The following is a 21,801-nucleotide window of genomic DNA, read 5'->3' as shown; positions in this document are numbered from 1 at the left end:
GATTTTCACCACAGATTACAGAGGAAGTTGTTTATACAGTAAATGTGTTTTCTTTAAATCATGGTGTAATTTAGCTTGGGTTATTATATTTTTCCAAGCAGCTGAACAGTGAGTTTATCACTTCATACTACCGCAAACAGGACTACTGAGAACAAACCAGGCTCTTAGTGCAGAAGAAATACACTTTGTTTAAGGAAGCAAGGAAAGGTTACATTGATCTCAGAAGCAGACCAAAATGCTACAGGTATGTTCTGCAGCAAAATTCTGCAAGTGTTTGTTTACAGAAATGTACAGAAACTTTACCTGGACATGTATTTTAACAAGCATAGAAAATGAAAGGAGAATGGCTATTATTAAAGATGTCTTTTTAATTTCTGAGAGTGATAAACTCTTTCCTCATTTCCAGGATCACAGTGCAGCCTGTGTACACTGTGAGCTAGAGGACAGGCTTTAATTAGAGAAGAAGGTGCTGATTCAGCAAAGTCTTCAATCTCATGCCAAAATTCAAACACATATTTAAGCAACACTACTTTTGAAATCTTTTGCTCAGAGTCCTAATGAAGACATCTGTACTCATTATGACTGTAGAACCATACTGCCATAACAAAGTTCACACAAAGCATGGCCATTACTCAAGCACTTCGCTGAAGAAATGTGCATTCACACTGTTACATTCAAAATGATCTGCACATGAAACAAGAATGGACCCTACCATCTTCCTTCCCTTTGCAGTGCCCTCAACTCTCATCCCCAGAGCTTAACCTGCCAACCTGCAAACCTTTCTGCTTCTGTCTCTGGTTTTGCAAAGGTTATCCTCAGATGCAGACTATTGGAAGTCATAATTTTGGGAATCGGTGCTATTAAAAGGCAGAAAGCTGAATAAAATACAAGTTGTACAAAGGGGAATACGGAGGTCATTCATTAATTTCTGAATAGGCTGTGGGATATTTTTGCACACGTGGTGTTTCTGTAAGAATTTGGTTGCACTGTGAAGGCCAAGTTCTAATTATCTAATTTCCACCTATATATATCCTTGTATCTGGTTGTCCTGTTGACTGGATCTGAGCCTTTAAAGATGCTTAACCATCAGGAAGATAGAAGTCTCTGCAATGTGGGGTTAACTTGACCATCAAGACCCCATCTTTAAAGCTTTAAACTGAGTGTAAAAAGAAAATATTCATGGAAAAAGGCTCCCAAACTTAGAGAACATACTGACAACGGGCAGAAATAAAGATTTTATTGGTTAGAGCATCTATTTGGGGCAGGGGACAAGGGAACTATAGACTTTAACACCAGGACAAGCATGTCTAGAAAGGCTGAGTGTACTTTAGTATTTTGGTTCAGTGCACTGTGGTTTTGAAACCAGCTCCCTCACTTGCCATGCATGGTTTCAGTTTGTGGAGCACTTTGGACACGAAAATCAGATTCCTTGTGGAGAAAGCTATCTGGGAGGCTCTGCCACAGCTGTCCACGTGCCTGATGAAGAGATCTGAGCTTGGACCAAAGAACAGTCCTTTGGACACCTTCGAACCATGTGGCCAAAGGAAAGTGTTTTAGCACCAGAAGTCAGTCCTGGGTCTCCTACTGAATACTTTTCCTGTGTGTAGCTAATAGCAGGATGTTATAAAAAAAGATGGATTCAGCTGGTGGTAACCACAATCACCTGAATGCATATAGTGTATAAGCCTCCACTCACTTGATCCCTTTCTATTTACTTAGAAATTACAAAATCAAAGTCAGTTTCGCAGCAACATGAACCTAAAGTGTCTGGCAGGCGTAAACACTTAGCGTAACATATAAGTGTTAAGCAGGTAAACAAATATGCACTGAGAGGAGAAATAAGGAGACATGAAGTCTGTGTGCACAGTCAGGTAGTATAACTACCTCGCATGGCTTCCCTGTGGCTAATCCCACAATTCATTTCAGGGCTGTGCTTTGCAAGGTTATTCTCTGTCCAAAATTAAAGCCAGAAGAACAACCACTGTATCAACCAAGTGTGGAAGCGCTAGCTGAATCCTCTCTTATAACGTGCTGGAAAATCAAAGGGTTGCTCAGTCTTACACAGAAGGAAACAGAGCCAAAGAAAAGGGAAGCTGCTCACTGAAATCTGTGAAAGAAACCTGTGGGGAATCGCTATGTACCTTCCATATTCCCGTGGCCATTCCCTCATCCCAGGTTATCAGATATCTCTCTAGAAGTTATTGCTGTATCCAAGATGTGACCTACTTCATTCATGGATTACAACCAGTCACTACCTTTCTCCTCTGCCCTACTCCTCACCCAATCCTTTTTTTTTTTTTTTTTTTTTTTTTTGGCTTTTAAAAGCTAAACCTTGGAGTTTCACATTTAAATAAAAAGACTCTTGTAATTTGTGAAGCACCAAAAAGGGCTGCTTGTAACATAATGTCAGACCCTTGCCTCTGCCTTGGGGCAGCTGGGGCTTCCCCATCACCACTAGGCAGAATTCTCTCTGTCCTTGTAGTCCAGCACAGAAAGCCCCAGGCTAATGTCACATGGCACCTATTCCCCCTTCTCATCGAGCCTGCACTTTTTTGGGGAAAACTGCCTGAACCCCAGATTTGCCCTGATTTTGACCAAGGTGTGTGCTGATTTGGAAACTCTTTTTCAAAATCACCTGTACAGCCCTCCCTCCACCATGCTTAATCACAAGGAAATCAGCAGAAGAAAGCACGCCTCTGACAAATCACAGGGTTTCCATGAAGATTTCTCTAACATTAGAGTTCCCAGGGTCGTGATTAGGCTTGAGATAAAATAACAAATACATTCTCCACAGTGTAATTAGACAGAGTAAGTCAGAGTGTAATCTAGATATCTGTACCTAGTACCTGTTACCCATACAACTCAAAAACCGCAAAACAGAGCTCCTCTCCTCCCAAAATTCAGCATGTGGGGCTGAAAAATTAAACCTCAGCATTTTTGTTTTGGCAAGCATACAAAGCATAACTGTTACAATCAGTGGATGGCTGATATCCTTGTCCCTTCAAGGGGCACAGATGGAGAATTTCGCAGAATTCACACCCGCTCCAATTCATGACCAATCCCTTCTCTTTCTCAAGATTTGAGTGTCTCAGTGATTATCACTTCCTTCCCAATTGGTTTAGATTATTTTTTTTGTTTTCCACTGCAGACCTAACACATGTTGCTGGAAAAGTAGGAAGATGACAAGGGAGGGCACTGAGGATTATTGCAGATGAGGGTTGGAAGGTGTGTGGCAGGGTGATGAGCATGGGTATCTAGACATAGGCATTTATAGAAGAGCTCTCCCCACCTCACTTTCAGTGTAATAAGGCTTGTTTATTAAAAGTGCAAGAGAATAAAACATACGCAACTATTACAAGAAATAGTAACTTGACAACATCTAGAGTATTGTTGCTAAAATATGAGTACTTTCATTTTATTTTTCATTTAAATAACATTTTTATATTCTTAGTTCCATGCTTGTAATAAAGAAAATAAATACATTGTCTGAAATGAATAATGGGATATGAAATATGGAACATTCCTGGGAGCAAGATAGAGACAAATCACATAAAGTGTACAATAGACCAAGATTTCATAGCACTCCCTAGAGTTACCACGTGATACACATTTGCTGTTAAGGGGCTAAAGTGAAGAGAAACAAAGAAATCACTGCAAATTCTCTTAGACAAAAGAAGGGAGTAGTTTGTGACTGCACACTTTAAAAGGGTCATAAACTGCTAGGTCCTGTAACAAACCATGTTTTGATCTTTGGTGAGGATTGGCAGACAGGAAAACTCACTAAAGCAAAGTCCTAGAGTTCCGGTCTGAGTTTCATTCCAGTTTCCAGTGGAAATGGATTCACCACCTCTATATTATTCATTACACGAACTTTTCCAGGCAAGTCCTTCTCTTGTTTACATTTGCATAGAACTCAGTGCTTTGTGAACACAACATTTACTCATTACACCCATGGGCAAGTAATTAAGATGATTTATCTAACTCCCTAAATGAAATATATTTGCTGATTAAGGGCATTCAGTTTGATCTGCTTCTTGAACACCAAGCAAAAACCAGCACACAGTTACTTCCATCAGCCACCTTTTCTGGGAGTCTTTGTCTCCCTCCTTCAGCCTGGGCAGCCAGGAACCATGCTCAGGGAGGCATGAGCTGCTTAAAACTTTGCCTCTGCACCTGCTGCTAGTCACCAAAGCAGAGCTGGCATTGTAAGAGAGATACTGGGCTGCTTCTTTTTGCATGCTGAAGAAAATGGTTGTAGTGTGAATATTACACAGCACAGCTGTGTGCCATTGGTGTGTAAGACAGGGTGGTTCCTAATCCTCTCTCTTAGACTAAGTTCATTTGTCATCCTCCAGCAGTAAAACCAAACCATTTATCTGTACAACGGCTTGGGTGGCAGCTGGAATTGCCAGCATCGTATGATATCTGATAAAGAGACTAAGGTCTTGTTTCTTTATCATGCACAGTAAAAGTGTACAGTGGTAAGTTTATCTCACTCTTTTGACAGAATACGTAGTAGAAGCAATAGCAGTGTCTTTCTGCGTTACTGCTAGACAAGGGCCTGTACAAGTAACAGGGTATGTTATGGTACAACTGGTTTCTAATTACTGAACTCGCTATACCAGTGAACGCTACGGCTGGCCAAGCTCCAAGTGGTTTCACTGGATTTTGTGTCATGCTTGTATTTAGCTGTGCATTTACTGATTTAGATTCGTCCACACAAACAGTATTTCTCTTTCTGGGACTTAGCCATTAGCAATGTTCAGAATATCCTTTCACTCTCAGCACACCTCTACTGCACTAAAATGACAAATACCTGCTCAGTCAGCCCTCACTGAGCAACAAGATCCTACATGCTTGTGCTGTTTTCAGTCTTTTTCCACTACAAACGTGGAAGGAAAGGTGAAGTTTGTAATCTGTCACATTTTGAAGCTATTTCAGTAAAATATGAGGAGAGAAGAGCCCTTCAGTGCAAAGAGCCTCACGCCACTAACCTCCTTTTCAAAGATCGTAACTGCACAAGCTCTCTGAGTAGAAGAAACTGCAGCTACAGCAGGATGCACAGTAGATTCATCTAACTTAACTCTCGGTCAATTAAGTTGCCTAAGCGCCAAGCATTTAGTGCCACCGACTACAGGGTATCCAAGGTATCTGCACATACCTGGCAGACATGATACAGGGCCCAAAGACTTGAGAAGGCTCACAACTTTCCAGAACTGCAGCTGGAAGCCAAGCAGGATACCCTAAGAAATCTCAAATAGCATGAGATGCCTACATGTTGGCAAATTAATGGGTAATAATTATACTTCTGAGATTATGCAAGCACGGGCTGCATTTGCATGTGTTTGAAAGAGAAATGTTCTTCCAGATGATGATTCATCTGATCATCTTAGATAAAGACGCTTTTCACAGTATGCCTGTCCTAGGACAAGGTGAATCATTCTTGGGGGTTGTCCTAGGTTACAGTGTAAAGTGTGCCAAAAGGAAAAAAAGTATTCTATTACCATCTTCAGGAGCTGTTGAGACCAGGTGGGGCGGTGCTCCCTGCCTCCCCCCTCTGGACTATCTCCTGTTACTGGGCACAACAATGCCTTATCGCCTGACCCATAGATAACTCGCTCCTGGGCTATCTCCTGTTAATGGCCCATCAAGGAACTGCCTCACGACTCCCCATCCCATTGTGAGATGCTCCGCCCGGGGGGAAGGAGCCAAGCAGTCCATGCCAAATATAAACTGAGATTTCGAACACCCTAGCAGCCTTCTTCCACTGGATTCCCAGAGGACTTTTTCCCCCCCACTGGAGTTCCAGAGGACAAGAGCTACCTACCTACCACTGGACCTTCGGAGGAAGACCAGACTCTTTTACCTGATTGCTGCTTCCACAGAACTACATCCATCGCTTCAGGAGGACTGCAGCCAGCATCTTATCGGACTGCTACTGCCACCCTAACAGGGTGTCAGGTTGTATTTCTGACTCTGTCAGTGTAAACCAGTGGGTTGTTTGTTTTTCCCTGCCTTGTGTTATATATATATAAAGAACTGTTATTCCTATTCCCCATATCTTTGCCTGAAGGCCCGTTAATTTCAAAATTATAATAATTTGGAGGGAAGGGGGTTGCACTTTCCATTTCAAGGGAGGCTCCTGCCTTCCTCCACAGACATCTGTCTTTCAAACCAAGACAGGGGTACCTTGCCTCAGTCTGCAGATCAGACTTAGACATCTAAAGACAGACATCTACAGGACTGCTTGTCATCAAAGACGTGCTAGTGTTGTGGTCCAGCTATTCTCAAGTATGTCACATGCATTTTCCATGTAACCTCTTTGCTGTCTCCTTCCCTTTTTCTTAAACAATTCTACAGATACACATCAATTTCCTTCTATGTCTTCAGATCTGTGTATTTGAAATAGAAAGGCTGAGCAGTAATCATCTGCCAAATAGTAATCGCTTTAGAGAATAGAATAAAGTTATTGTTTAGACTTCCTTGCCAAATTTCTATTTGCCTTAGAGAAAGCTCATTCAAATAAACTAAGCTTGTCAAAACCTGAATGTTTGATACCACAGAAAACTCCAAAATTACAATTTCCTTTCATTGCGAGTTAAACCTCAATTCAGCATAAGACCTAAAATTCAGTATAAATAAATACACTTTATATATGCTAATAATTGCCCAGTTTTCATTGCCAGACTTTTCTAATAACCACACATTCAGCTACATATTTTCTTAATCAGCATTTCATACAACACAAATTGTGGAAAATACTCAATTTATGTCAATCAAAACATTGACATGTCAATGAGCAATATTTGCTTGAATTTTACCTTGACAAGTTTTATACACAAAAGGGAAGGTATCAGGCTATGGAGATGGCAGCAGCTGCATGACAAGGAATCTTAGAGACCTGCAGGCATTCCTAGGTGCTCAGATGATCAGGAATGTGGACTGCAGCACTGTGAGCATGACCAGAGACCATGGTGCAGTGTTCCTGACAGAGCAAACTACCAACTCTTTCCAGGACAGCCCAAATGGGAAAACAATACGTGAAGGTAGATTTTCCAGCTTTGGTAACGAGTAGGCATCACTTGGATGATTTAAAAGGACCATTAATATTTTTTATCAATCTTGTCTCTTATTTGCACTTCAAATCTTTTATCTCTGTTATAAATTCAGCGAGGACTTTGTAATAAGTCTTTATGATTTTGCCAGAAATTACTAGTACTTAGAATTAAGGAAAGACAGTATTATAAAAAGGCAAATGAAAGGTCAAATGCGCAATTCTTTGTCTATTTCAGTGAGAACACACACTGATACTGCACCACTAAGTGCATTGCATTACATTAAGAAGACTACAAATTTAAAAAAACAGGCTGGCTATCACAAAGTGAAATGATCCGTTAATGGCTAAAATTTTTCCGTCGTATGACATTTCTGACCGTCTCTGGCTTTTTTTCTCTTGTTACTATTACACAACGCTGCCGCTAGATGTCAGATTACGAAAGGGCCCCGGTAGTCCCCACAAATGCGTGGATCTGCTTAACAGATGAATTAGAAAGTTTTGGACGGACAAGGGGAATGGACGGGGGAAAAAAGAAAAAAAAAAAAAAAAAAAAAAAAAAAAAAGGTAGCTTTATTGATCTTTAGCTTTTGTCAGTATTAAATTACTGCTCTTCTATGAAGAATTGCACTGTTGTGACACACAAGAATACAGGAAAGCTCCTGCAGCCACCTTCTTCGTCTGGGCTTTTACACTGTTTTTAAAGAATCTTTCAAAATGGACCCTGATTTGTTACAGGACAATGCTAGCACTAAGTAACAACAGAAAGTTGAGACACAGAGCTTACCCAATGCAAATTAAAATCATAGAGAAGAAAATAAATTATCAGGTCTAGTTTCCTCAGTCAGTATCGGCTTACCCATATTTACAACTCAGCTAGCTCAATGGCCTTGCCCTTCAGCCCCATGCTCACAGCTAGATTACACTAACTATGGGGCTTGGTGATGAAATATCATGTTATGTTTACCACCAATGAAGCTGGCAAACGACACTGTAAAGAATAGGAGACTTGGTATGTCCTCTATGTCATGTTATGGAGTTAATAAATACTCTCCACAACAGGTTAAGGGACATTTTGAAAAGATCAGAGCTAGGAAGGCAGCGCTGGACCACACCCTGGTACCCAACAGAAGGAACAGCCTTGGACTATGAATCCTGCTCCTCTGTCATCATGGTCACAACTTCCCAGGACAAAAGCTAGAAAGGGGAGGGATGGGGAAAAGGCAATGTTCTGTGTAGTAGTACAGGACAAAAAGTCTTCCCACTCTCTTCAGCATATAGGACAAGCTTTGTATTCTGTGATCAGGCCACTTTAATCTGGTTGCCCTATCGGTGTTTATAATGGAAAAAAAAAAAAGTGCTTCAGAAACTTCACTCTTTTCTAGTACCTTGTGTAAAGTGGAATGATGCAGATGAATTTTGGTCACAATGAATACCAAAAAAAAAAGCTGCTTTCAGACTTATCCCTTCCTAATTATAGAGGGAAAGCCATGGGACAGAATGCATAAAACTAAAATCACGAGTTCATTACTCTCGGGATGAGAAAGGAACTTAAATTGCATCAGAATTATGCTGTGACACTATTTCATGGCACTGCACAGCTTTATGCCTTCAGCCAAATGCTATAAGTAGGCATGAATCATTGTGTTTGCACTACTGGAGATAAGGATATCTTTTCTAAATCTGATCCTCATTTTCTTTCCCAAAAGCGTCTAAATTATTCCTTTTCACTGGAGTTTTTCTGTTGCTCTTCATGGTCACAGCTGTGCTTCTTGCATTATCTGCTTCCTAGGTTGATGCTAGGTTACCTTTCATACCAAGAAAGCAGCGCCTCAGTATTCATTAAGGATAGAGTTTCTGAAACCCTATGTGCTGGGTGTTTCTTTCTCTTTCTTCTGCTATTACTTGCTACATCATTGTGACTCTTATCCCTTTGATAGTCTACATGGGACCCTGGCACATGCTTTTGCCCTTGAAGGATTCGGAGGGGATAATCATTTTGACAGCACAGAGAGGTGGACCATGGGAACAAATTGTACATGGAAATAGCTTACGAATTTTGTAGATTTAAGGACTTCCTATGAAACAATCCTTAAAATTTACATTCAGAAATCGGTCTATTTCTGAGCTACCTAGGGACATACAGCATAATGATGTGGGATGTTAGAACAGTTTAAAATGTGGAAATGTGAAATCCTACATTAAGGAATAAATTTGAGGTCAGTTTGGAAAGTGAATAATACATGAACAGACTGATAAGCCTTAATCTCAAGCAAACTCACTGAAACAAGTACAAAGAAAAGGATTTAGTCTTACTCTTTCAAAACTGGACTAACTCAATAAATCTTGAAAGAGTTATTTCTGACCTACCATTGTGTAGCAGGAGATGGGCGAACAAAATTTGATCCATCATTTTCTGTGATAATAATTTAATAAGATAGCACAATTCACAGTTTTTGTTGCTGGCCACTGAGGGTCAACACACACACACACACACACATATATATATATATATACACACACATTAAAAAAACCTCATTATGTAGCTTATTGTTGTTCTTTGTTAAAAAGCCACTGGATAACAGCTTCCCTGCTGTGTGACAGGAGGCTGTATGACCCTAATATGAGTAATCGCTGGTTTAATGTTAAGTCTATCCTGAAGAGCTTTGCAAGACCAGTGCTGGAACATTTATTATCTTGTAGGGTTGAGGAGTGTCTGTGGGCCATACTGGTTCCTTATCTTCAGCAGAGTAAATTAAGCAGCATCAGAGAAGTAATAATCCACACTGACAAATTACTAACTTGGTCCCTGTCACAGCTTTGTCCTGGACAAACTAGCATTTGGACATGATTCAGGAGTCACTACAGTTCAGAGACTTTCCTCAAGAAGGAATCTGCATGTACCTGCCCTGTTTTGAAAGATAGTTTAGATTCCTGATCCATTTATTTTATTACTACAATGATAGTCAGTGTTTGCTTTTTTGCACCTTGATGGCTTGCCACCCTCATGTGGATAAGCTTGACATGCCTGACCCTGCTTTCTTGTTTATATCATCAGGTTTTGTTCTGTCATTCACCTGGGTCTTACCCAATCCTTTCCCCTTCAGTGTCCTCTGATAGCATATCCAGGTTTTAGTAACCTGGAGCTGACAGGGAAAACAAGCCTGTCTCTTAGTTAGAAGTCAGAGGTCCAACCTTAAAACTCTGTAAAAAATGGCAAAAGCCTTTTTTTCTGGATATTCCACTGCTTCATAATAGGTTTTTTGAGAGCACATCCTCTTAATCATCTCAGTCCTGTTCGGGTGGATTTGCTCAATAGTGCCACTAAAATCTACTGTCATGGGAGGTCCTGTTCAATGCCTGCTGTTTGTCCAAGCACACTCTATAAAACCCTTCTTTACAAGGCAGGCTTAAGACTAATGTCTTCTATTACTGCGTCATTTGGTCTCTAGTTGAAACAGCAACTAACTTTAAACATGTTCAAGGCATCTGACAAGCCACTGTGCAGACCTCTCTGCCAAGCCTCAGGCTCTTCAAAGCTCTAGACTATCTTTTTTCTAATCTGCCCCAGCGCTCATCTTTCCATCTGCCTAATTTCAACATCCATATACATTGTCTCATCTGAATAATATAGGACCCAAATCCCACATTATTTCTCCAGTCCTTCAGTTTGCCAGACAGGTCCAGCTCCAGCCATAGATCAGTGACTCAAGTGAATGCATTCCCAAGGACACAGACATCACCACTTGCACAGATGGCCTCAATCTCCCCTGAGTTTCTGCAAATGTTCACCAAATTTGGTCTTCTGAGATCTGGGAAAAGTTTGCCTTTTCCAAAAAAAGAGCGCAAACTCAGAATCCTGATCTCTAATCCTCAGGTGGTAAGAAATACAATCATTCGCCCATGATGGAAATACCTGTGTTTTTTTTTTTTTATTATTTAGGATTTAATTTATTCATTGTTGCTGCCTGTGAATTTGGACATGCTCTGAGTCTTGGCCATCCCGCTGATCGATCTGCTTTGATGTATCCTACTTACAAATACCAGTCTCCATTTGGATTTTGTTTGCCAAAGGACAACGTGAAAGGGATCCAAGCATTGTATGGTACATTTTGTACACTTTTTAAAGAGCAATCATCTTAACAAGAAATTAAAAAAATTGCAGACAGTTTCTGCCTCTTTTGATGCTCTTACAGTGCTGGGAAAAGTAATTCTCTTCTTCAGAGATGGGTAAGGTTTATACTTCCTCTATCATCCAATATGCTAGTCCTGACTAAATAAGTGTTTCTAGATGTTTTGCAGTTTCTTTGTTTTGTACGGTTTCTCAAAGTATACTTTCACTTTGAAATAGCTCAAATTTGAGTTTCTTTATTGTCAAAAAGCTTTTGGAAGAGAGAAAAACTGTGTTTTCTTAAGACTGTTTTTCCTCCAAAGAGGTTAAATCATGACTGCACTGGAATCGGCCATAAATTCCTTTATATCTGAGGGAAGCCTCTGCCTCAAAAGATTACAATATCTTCACTAGAAAACCACTCTGAGAGATAATAGTATCTGGTCTGTGGGACAGGTGATCATTCCCTATTACAAAGAGTCATCTGAAAGCAGGGACACAGTTTGACTTGGACTTGTTACCTCCTGAGCTTCAGTGGCTGGGGAGGGTGAAGATGGATGCACACCCTTCCTGTGAGAGCATCAATCAAATTATCACTTAGAAGAGGGCAGCCAGTTATAGTTTGGATCCATTTCAGCCCAAGTTTACAGTAGAAAACCCAAACCCTAACTCTTCTGCCAGGCTGGGACAACTCCTTCCTCTTTGCTGGCCTGCCACTTCAGCTACTGCGAAACCAGGGACCAAGGGGACTGAGAACCTCTTCTGCAAAAAAAATTAAAGTTCTTTCAGATCAGTCAGCATTCTGCTTAAAGCTGTGGCAATCACTATTTCCCTTGGGCTTTCCAGACTTTAAGTCAGCAAATTTGTACCATTTTGGAGCGACAATCCATTGAAATTCCATATACTGCAGCCACACTTCACCACAGCCTACCATGAGCTGGTAGGGAGTCATGCAGGATTTCACTGGTCTTGTGTCTTAATAGCACTTTGCCAAAAATAACTATTGTCATCAAAATACTTTGAAAAACAAAGAAAACTTCCTAAAATAAAATGTAAATTATGTGATTTTCATTTTTCATCAGGAACTGAAAAATGCCCCAGATTTCACAAATTGGTTGCCATATCCTCTGTGGCCTGTGAGTCATCTCCTAGATTTGTGGCAGGAGGAAATTTTTTAAAAGTTTTCTATTACCACTCAATCTCTCATTCTGAGGCTTGTGGAGGAGATGCCACCTGCAAAAATGTCTGACAGATCCGACGTATCATGATTGTAGCTGGGATAATGCATTAATCAGTGCTGGGGCCTGATCTCCAGCTGTAGATGTAACCAATACGACCCGATTAAAGAGAAATCATAGGACTGATATGAGACTACTAGACTGAAGCGTATAAGATGGCATTTCAGATGTAGCCTAAAGCCTATGGCTACATCTGTAGCAGGAAATAAAATACAATTGGGACCATTCTCTGACATGGAGGCCAACAGGCATGAAGCAGCTCATGCCCATGCTATTAAACTCTCTTAATCTCCAAGACAGATTGGATACATCCAAACTGGTTATTGGGAATTGTCCCTGACCTATGACATATCCTGAATAGAGCCTGGGAACCATTCAGAGGATTGGTCTGAAAAGAAACCACCCAAAAGCCACTCCAGCAATTTAGCAGTACAGAGGATTGAGGGCTAGTACCTGGGAACGTTCTTTGGTACCACAAAATTTACTAACACCAGCCACAGTCTGTGCATCCATCCATCAGTCTCTCTCAAACTCTGTCGAACACCAAGCTCACAGATGACAGTGCAGCAGCTTCCAGTGAGGCCCACAAGACAAAATGTTTTCTTCTCTTCTTGCTTACTCTCCTTCCTTCTAATTTTATGCCTATTTAGTTAGCTCCCATTTAATTTTATGCCTGGCACTCTGACAAGAGAATTTCAATGACTTTGACAAGAATTTGAATCAGAGTTGCAGCTGCTGCAACCATTTCACAAGAGGCAACCTAACAGCGGTTTTTAGGCAGCCACCACACCACAATAAAGTAGGGAAGAAATTGTAAAGCAGGATATCCTTTGGAGGTTGTTACTGCTTATTCAAAACAGATGTGAAACACATTGGTCTAGTGGTAGGATGAACAGACACAAGATTATCTTGGAGACCTGGCCTAGTAAAATTGCACAGAATCTTTGTAGATACACACATACACAATAGCACATGCATATATATATATGTGTGTGTATATTTATACAACTTTGAAGAGGATCCAGTCAACATACTCCAGAAGTGGTCTGTGTGTGTGGTAGCTGAACGAGTGCAAGCTGCACTTGGCAAATCTGTAGCCTTTTGACTTTCTTCTGCTCCTCTTCCTACACAGCATTCATGAAGGTAGCTACGGGTTTACTATGACCAAGGCTGTAGTCTTTGTTGCAGTAAATTCAGTGCAGGTTTTCTATGGCATCTTCTTGATAGAGTCTTTATAGAGTAAATTTGTTTTCTGCCTGCCAGATTAAAGTCCTGCAAAATCAATCTTTTAGGTATGTTCCACTTGCATCACATATTCAGATTCAAGCATGGAGAAGGATGTTTTCTCAATCAGAACTTTGTGCTGCCCCAGGCTGTCTGCGATGAAGAGTCTTGGGCTAAACCATCCCAGCAGCAGAGGGTAAAGAATAGGCAAGACATCAGCGGGTGACTTCCCTTTCACTTAACCATAGACATTTATTATACAGGAGATTACGTTAAAGTTAATCCTTAGGGCCAATGCAGAGAAACAAGTACTTTAGGGGAACAAGATGTTTCATTCTGAAGCAGACAGCTACACTCAGAAAAGACTGATCTATACCTGACATCAAAACCTACTTCTGACAGTATGACAAAGACTCTTGTGTGATCTACATCAGCGTTCTCTTTGTTGCTAGCACTGTGGTACAACTCTGACAGGTTTTTTTAATCCCTTCATTTGAAAGGAACACAATGGTGAAGCTGGCAAGGAAGTCACTGCCATGTGCTATTCATCAAAGAAGAGCCATCTACTACACTGCGAGGCTCACTGGCCATTCCTTCCTTTCCTCAGCTCATGTTAAATGTTGTTGCTGTTTATGAAGTTCCTGAGAGGGGTTTGTTTCATTTTTTCAAAGGTCAATTATTTCGGGGGGGTGGGGGAAATAAATTTGTTTAGTGAAGAAAAAGCTCTCAAGCCAACTGGTCTCTTAGAAGATGAACTAACTGTCCATAACTTAGATCATTAGTTTCGGTCGCTAGAGTACAGAGCCAACACAGAGCTCTAAAGCTAGCTGTCAATTCCATGTCTTTTTGTGTGGATCAGTCAGCTGCAGATGGAAAAAAATACAACAGTTAAGGTTATCTTTAGCAATCACAACAGGCAATGAAACCAAATTCTGCCTTCTCCTAAGTTACTTTTTAGCCATGTTGCCCACACTTTGCCCATTTATAGCAACATACTAATTTCCTAAAGAGTCACAGGAAGAGTTATATATGACCCAGACTTCATGTCTTGCACAGCAGTTCTAGCTCTGTACAGAAAAGTTATTGCTGCAGAGGAGAAGACTTACTGAAGGTAAGTGAACACTACTGAACACTGAGTGAAGGTTAGTGTACCGAAAGATTTAATAAGGAAGGAAACACTCACAAGCATATTTACCTCTAGAGGGATCTACTCCACCATTTCATTTTACCTTTCACAATAGAGAGACCAGAAACTTCTCCAGCATTTCTTATCTTCCACCTAAGAGGTCTTATATTTGAGTACTTTTTTAAAGAGAGGGGTCCAATCTTTACCTAAAGACACCAAATGATGAAGAATTTCCTGACTCATTAAATGAGATGTTTTAGCATTTGAACTATTTTCTATTAATTTGCATGGAAATGAAACAACCTTTAATCAGATCCAGGGGCTTTTAGTGCTTCATATATCATCAGCTGTATAGTAAAACCAGTGCTCAACCTGGTCTGCACTGGTGGCACAAGATCCCATGGAAATACATCACCAGTTACATCATGTAGCAGTTTTATTTTCTTTTGCGCTGAATTGTAGCAGTGGCATCTTTTTCCTTCTAATTCACATTCAAGAACTGTATCTGCAACTGCACTGCTGGGAAACTGACAATTTTGTATAACACCTTTGTTTTTTCAGTCCCTCATTACTGGGTAACTCAAGGATTTCAAGCACAGAGCCCCCCTAACACCATCTCTGACTTAGGATTTTCAAAAAAAGTGCAGCACATTGATGCAGTGGACTATCCAAAGGATGAAAAGGAGATATTTTTCCTGGTGGGAAATTAATATTACACATACATTCACTACTGTCTGACCCTTTTGGATTGTACTTCCATTGGAAAACAAAGATTTTATTTTTCAGTAAGGAAATGCAGACATACTAAAAGCACTGAAATGGTGGGATACGTCTGACAAAGTGTAGACATCTACAATGTGTATGGCTGTATATGAGTACTTTGAGCCAGACTCCCATTATACTCAGTCTGGACCTGTGATTTACTCCAATCTCTGAACAGTAATTTAGAGGGTACCTCCACTGAACAGAGTTAAAGCCAGAGATTGTGCTGACATCTCTCCAGCCTCCCCAAGGCTGCCGGTGTCATAAGCAGAGTGAGGCACACTCTCGTGCCGAGGTTAAACACAAAGCGCAGGCATGGTTCATCAAATCTTGGCTCCTCCAGTTTCAGAGGTATCAATGTTTAGAAGAGCCACAAAATACTTATATTCTTCCAAATAGCACAAGGCATAAAACAGTCCTGAAATAAACTGTTCAGCTAAAGATCTTCTATAAACACCAAACTGCACTGGAAGAAGACAGCAAGAGAGGTCTCAGAGATATCCTAAGTCCTAGGCCCTTAATCAGCAGTGGACGTATTAGAGATATGTAGTAGATCACCCCTTACCATGAGTACCTTTTCCACCCTCACTCTGCTCGTTCTTTCTCCAGGAAGATCCTGGGGAGAAACATGCACAGCCCAGAAACCAGTCTCATCGAACTTGCATTTAAAATAGAATTAATCACCCTTAAAATTTTCTAGCTCCATCTAAGTAGAAGTGCAGTTTGAAATACTTACAATAGTTAAGGAAATAAACAATAAAAATATCTTAAAAAAGAAAGCAACTAAATATTTTCACAATTTTGGTTATTTATCTCTTATCTAACATACTGCTTTTTTTCTGACTTGTCTAAATTATTTTAATTTGCTTTCTTTGATTTTCTTAATGAAATGGGAAAAAAAATGGTAACTGAAAATTGAAGAAAGATACGCTTAAAAATAAAGAAAATAATCTATGACCTTTCCAAGAAAAGTACTCTGGAAAATTCTGACCCACCTATCTTAAAATCAACTCACACTTACTAAGCAAATGGAATAAGGATGCAGAGTAAATGGAATATTATTACAGCTGTTCAAACCACTGAGCAAACACATTGATTCATTCTAAAGAAACCACATTCGGAAAAGCTGTAAAATCTTCATAGGAGATATTAAATTCATTTGACCTGGTGAATATAGAGCATGTGTATTTTCCGGCACAGGCACGAGTAATAAAATAAATATGAATGGAACTAAACCAAATGTCTGTGCTACTGTAGTTAGTACTTCGAAAAGTTGCTATGGAAAGCATTGTACTTTCCTTGAAGACTAACATTAAAAGTAACATCAAAGCTTTTAATCTGATTTTCCTTTTTATTGACTTGACAGTGGGATACTAATCTTAGAGAAAACCGACTGTGAGTTGGTTTTCATGAGCCTTTTCTACCAGTCTTAGAAAATTTCCATAATCCTAAAGCTAATGATGTTTCTTACTTGCGGTTTCTATAGCTTTCTTTTTAGATCAAGCAGTTTCCTATGGCTCCCTATAGATTTTCTGGTTAGCACATTTAATCAAAATCTTCAAATATTTCCTTTTTTGGCCTATGTAGTCAATTTTTTTAAGGTATGAGAATGTCTAACTGCATACATGCAGACCATATTATGTAAACTGCACAATCCAAGTGAAATTATCTGAAACCAGTTGCAAAAGTGAGGAGTAAAGATTAGTTAGCCATAGCAGGGCTACTGGAAGTGAGCAAGTGTACGGGTTGCAGGAGGAGGCAGGAAGGGGTTGTTTATTATCTTAGTACTCCTCATACACCACCAATAGGCTGAAAAGAGCTGCGTCTGACCACTTTCTGATATCACATATTCAAGGTTCCCCATCAAAGGCACTATCTACATCTCTATTATTGATTGCAGTGAAGAAGTCTTACCATTTCAAATAAATTTTCCAAAGTATGAAAAAAACATTAATGCTGGTCCGTTTATAATAATTGTTTCTTCTTCCAAAGCTACAATGAAAAGAAAAGAAAGATGGGAAATGACCATCCAAAATTTATTCATAAAAAGTTCAGAGGAATCCGTAGCAAAGTAGATGTAGCACTGGAAGTGAATGATGTGTATTTAACTACACAGCAAACAGGCCTAATCCTGCCAGTCTGTCCTCTGTGGGAGTAAGGAAGTTAGTATAAGCACAATGTCTGTTTCCAAAAATAGCATTTTTATTGTTTTATCTCTGTGATGAAGCTGAACAAGATTTCCTGTCCAGCTGCTTTAACAAAGACTCTGGAACGTATCAGCTCCACATCCAAGCCATGAAATGATCAGACGTTTCAAATCCCAAGATATAATTCTGCATTTAGTTTTGCATTTTTCTCCATGTTAGTTTTAAACTCTCTCTTCAGCTTTCTGCTGAAAAAGCCACAGCACACAAAAACGATGAGGTTTCAATTAGGAAAAAGTTGTATACATATTTATTGCACAAGCAAACAATTACCTTTTTGAGTCTTGAAAAATGACTTGAAAAACCCATACAATTATAGCTCCAACAGGAAACCTTTGAATCCAAAATACTAGACCTCACAGTAATACCATACTGCTGGACAAGCAAGACTGGGAAATTCCTGAAGTTTGTTTGAGATAATTTCTTGTCACAAAGTACTCAATGAGCCAACTAGGAAAGACAGCCTCCTAGACTTGTTATTTGTGAACAGAGAAGGACTCGTGGGAGATGTGATGGTAGGTGGTCTCTTGGCCATAGTGATCACGAAGTGGTTGAGTTTAGAATTTTCATTGTGATGAGAGAAAAGGTCAGTAGCATTGCTATCCTGAATTTCAAGAAAGCAAACTTTAAGCTCCTTAGAGAGCTACTTAACATTGTCCCCCTGGGAATCTGCTTTTAGGGGCTTAGGAGTCCACAAGTGCTGGTCAGTTTTTAATAATCACCTGTTAAAAGCACAGGAACAGGCAATTCCATTGTGTCATAGGTCAAGCAAGCAGGGCAGAAGATTAGCTTGGTTGGCTGAACAGGGAACTCCTCATGGAGCTCAAGAGGAAAAAGAAATTTTATGATCTTGGAAGCAAGGTCAGGCTTCACAAGAAGATTACAAAGCCATGGTTCACATATGCAGGGAGAAGACATGAAAAGCCAAAACTCAACTAAAGTTGAAATTAGCCAGTGTTGTGTCAAACAGCAAGAAAGGTTTTTTTAAGTATGTCAATAGCAAGAGAAGATCCAAGGAAAACAACAAAGCTGGTGAAAAGGCTGGAAGGCATGTTCTGTGAGGAGTGGCTAAGGACTCTGGGTTTGTTTACCCTGGAGAAAAGGAGGCCGAGAGGCAACCTCATTGCTCTCTGCAGTTTCCTGAGGAGGGGAAGTGGAGAGGGGGGTGCTGATGTCTTCTCCCCGGCATCCAGTGACAGGGCACATGGGAATGTGTCAAAGCTGCGCAAGGGGAGGTTCAAACTTGATGTTAGGAAGCATTTCTTCAAGAGGGTGGTCAAACAGTGGAACAGGCTTCCTAGAGAGGTGATCAATGCCCCGAACCTGTCAATGTTTGAGACATTTGCGTAATGCCCTTAATAATGTGCTTTAACATTTCATGAGCCCTGAAGTGGTCATGTGGTAGGACAAGATGATCTTTGTAGGTCCCTCCCAACTGAACTATTCTATTCTATTATACTCTATGTTTATTTTGGCATAAGACATACATACCATAACAAAGAAGTAAATGGTCCACATTGAACCCTTGAATGTTAAAAACAAGTAGAGATGCTAGTTTGTACTGACATCAGTATTTCAGAATTGATTTGACAATGAACTTGAGTTGCTTGACAACGAAAGTATCAATGTGATACCGTTAGTGCAGCCCAGATAGCCAAGCCTGTGCTAACTTTGGACACTACGTGTCAACAGCTCAGGTATTGCTAAAAACAGAGTTGGGGGTAACACGGATTTCAGTATTGGCTAACGGTGTAAGCTGAGTCTCTGAGGCATGCTAGTGGAGTGATAGCCATCACTGCAATGAAGAAAGGAGGTTGTAGTGAGGTGGGGGTCAGTCTCTCTTCCCAAGGGACAAGTGATAGGACAAGAAGAAACAGCCTCAAGTTGCCCCAGGGGAGGTTTAGGTTGGATGTTAGGGAAAAATTCTTCACCAAAGGGTTGTCAGGCATTGGAACAGGCTGCCCAGGGAAGTGGTTCTGCAGATGTTGAGACGTATCAGTCCACAGCAGCTGGTGCTCACTGGGGCTCACATCTCATACACGGCAACAGCAGGAACTGCTCTGGGAGCTCTGTCTAGAGATGATTGTGAAACCTTTCTCAGTGACTCAATAAGAAATACATACACATGGGTTTGCCAACAGATATTTAGCAGTAGGAGCATTTCATGAATGCAGACGGGATGTGACAAGTATGAGGTTCGATCCCAGAAATCCTTCACCAAGGTTTTTCCTCAGGACAGGAAGTTAAAGATGCATGAGAGTGAATGTTTCTGTCCTGTCTGCAACATATCCTTGACATTCAGGCTAAGTTTAACTAAAACACCTCAGGGACAGCCTAGATTTGCAGCAGCCCGAAGCTCAGCACACACTATAGGAACAGGGTAAATCCTTAGCTACAGCAATCTTCAAGCTACTCACACTTTAGTAGCACTCAAACAATTCTGTTTAAAGCCGACTTGGCTGTCATCAAACTACACCACTTCTAGCCTATAGAGCTGTCTTAAATCAGGTTAGAAACTGGTTTGATCATGAAGGTTAAGTTCATCCTGTCTAACTTTAGAAATTCATTTACTGTACAAGAAGCCTGAAAGTACCCAAAACACCTGTATGGGGCTGGCAGATATGAGACAGGACATACAGTAAGGTCATGCACTCTGGACAGGCACTTGGAGGCCAGGTAATTTATTCTAGGGCCTTTCAAGTAGCACTTGATGATTACATTTAGAAAGCTGCATCAAGCACTAGCTGTTCAGAAGTCAAACACCTGGGGCAAGATTCACTTTCCTACATCTACATGCATAGTGCTGACTTCTTAATGCCAAAGACTCAGGTACCCTAGACAACTACACAGAACAGGGAGACATGGTGCAAAATAAATGGGCATTTGTGTCTTTTTGGAGAAGCATCTGGAAGCCATCTGGGACACTGCATGTCAATGTCCTTGCATATTTATGTGTGGGAAATTGAATCTCACCCCCAAGTTGGCTTTGTTTCGAGGTTTGGATACTTGATCTTGTATCTAAAAATATAGCTGACTACATGTAAATTAGTCAATGGAGATCTCTTTAACACACTGGAAGAGCCTAGAGAACTGATCAATTGTGTCTATTTTTGTTTATCTGTCACCTGATGTCATGGGTCTCAACTCTGCCTGAGCTCCCAAACCAGGACTTTCCCACTCACAAAACATTTCACTAGGCAGACAAAGCTTACCTCTAGAATTCACTGTCTAATTTCCCTGCAGCTTTGGCGCTGATGCCCCAAATTTGAGACTATACTAGACCTTGCTGTAACTAAACAAACAAATATGTAGGTGTGAACTTTTACTTGAATTCAACTCCCCAAACTTAGCATCCCCAGACCTAAAACTTATCACTAGTAATTTAGCATTATACCATAATACTGTATTTTTAAAACTCTGTGAGACCTGTTACAGCTCTATAACGCAAAAAGCTGCTAGAAAACAGCCTGGAAATATGGACTTGTAGTGTTGCTCAGATTTTATGATCAATATGTAATATGCATTTGTAGCTACAAACTATTGCAACAGAGCCCTTAGAATGAGCTAGTTCCTCTAATGAATACTGTCTTTTCCCTTTTTACCTTTTTCTCATTTTTAAGGATTTATTTACTTCTTTTCTGGTCCAAAAGCCTATAAATATGACAAAGAGAAAGAAAAGGGTATTAATATTGTGAAAATCAGTTCCTAGATTGGTTAGTATAACAGTCCTCAGCAAATCATCAGATGGAAGTAGAAGAACACGAAAACTGGACCATGACAACCAGAAACTCATTTTCTAAGCTTTTCCTTTTATGTAAACACAGAGCATGTGGAATGCTACAACTCAGCCCAGCAATATAAAACTATTCCAATAGATACATCAGTGTTGGCATTTCAAAGAGCTTCAGTCTCACCTCAGAAACTCCTGGACCCAGAATACTGTTACTTTTCTTCCACCTAGAACCAGTTGTAATGAAATTCAATGAGAAATCCTTTCTGACCACTTCCTAAAGACCTGCATTTCCAGGGAACAGGGTGACAGAAACCAATGCAGAAGCTGTGACTAACCAGACTCTTTTGCA

General features: G+C 40.3%; 1 protein-coding gene across 1 annotated transcript; it reads left to right on the top strand.

Annotated features, from left to right (window-relative positions):
* The first annotated feature begins 6,880 nt into the window (after positions 1–6,880).
* LOC104346385 (matrix metalloproteinase-20-like) lies at positions 6,881–21,437 on the top strand. The gene is given in 8 exon segments (XM_086474491.1): positions 6,881–6,959; positions 6,962–7,040; positions 8,902–9,089; positions 10,998–11,159; positions 14,182–14,298; positions 15,315–15,475; positions 17,512–17,612; positions 21,341–21,437. Coding segments are annotated over 8 exon segments (984 nt in total).
* The last annotated feature ends 364 nt before the right edge of the window (positions 21,438–21,801 follow it).

This window comes from Leptosomus discolor, chromosome 1 (assembly GCF_034619465.1).
Source record: "Leptosomus discolor isolate bLepDis1 chromosome 1, bLepDis1.hap2, whole genome shotgun sequence".
NCBI classification, from domain to species: Eukaryota; Metazoa; Chordata; class Aves; order Leptosomiformes; family Leptosomidae; genus Leptosomus; species Leptosomus discolor.
Note: the sequence above shows the minus strand (reverse complement) of the source record. Positions and strands in the feature narration are given on the sequence as shown.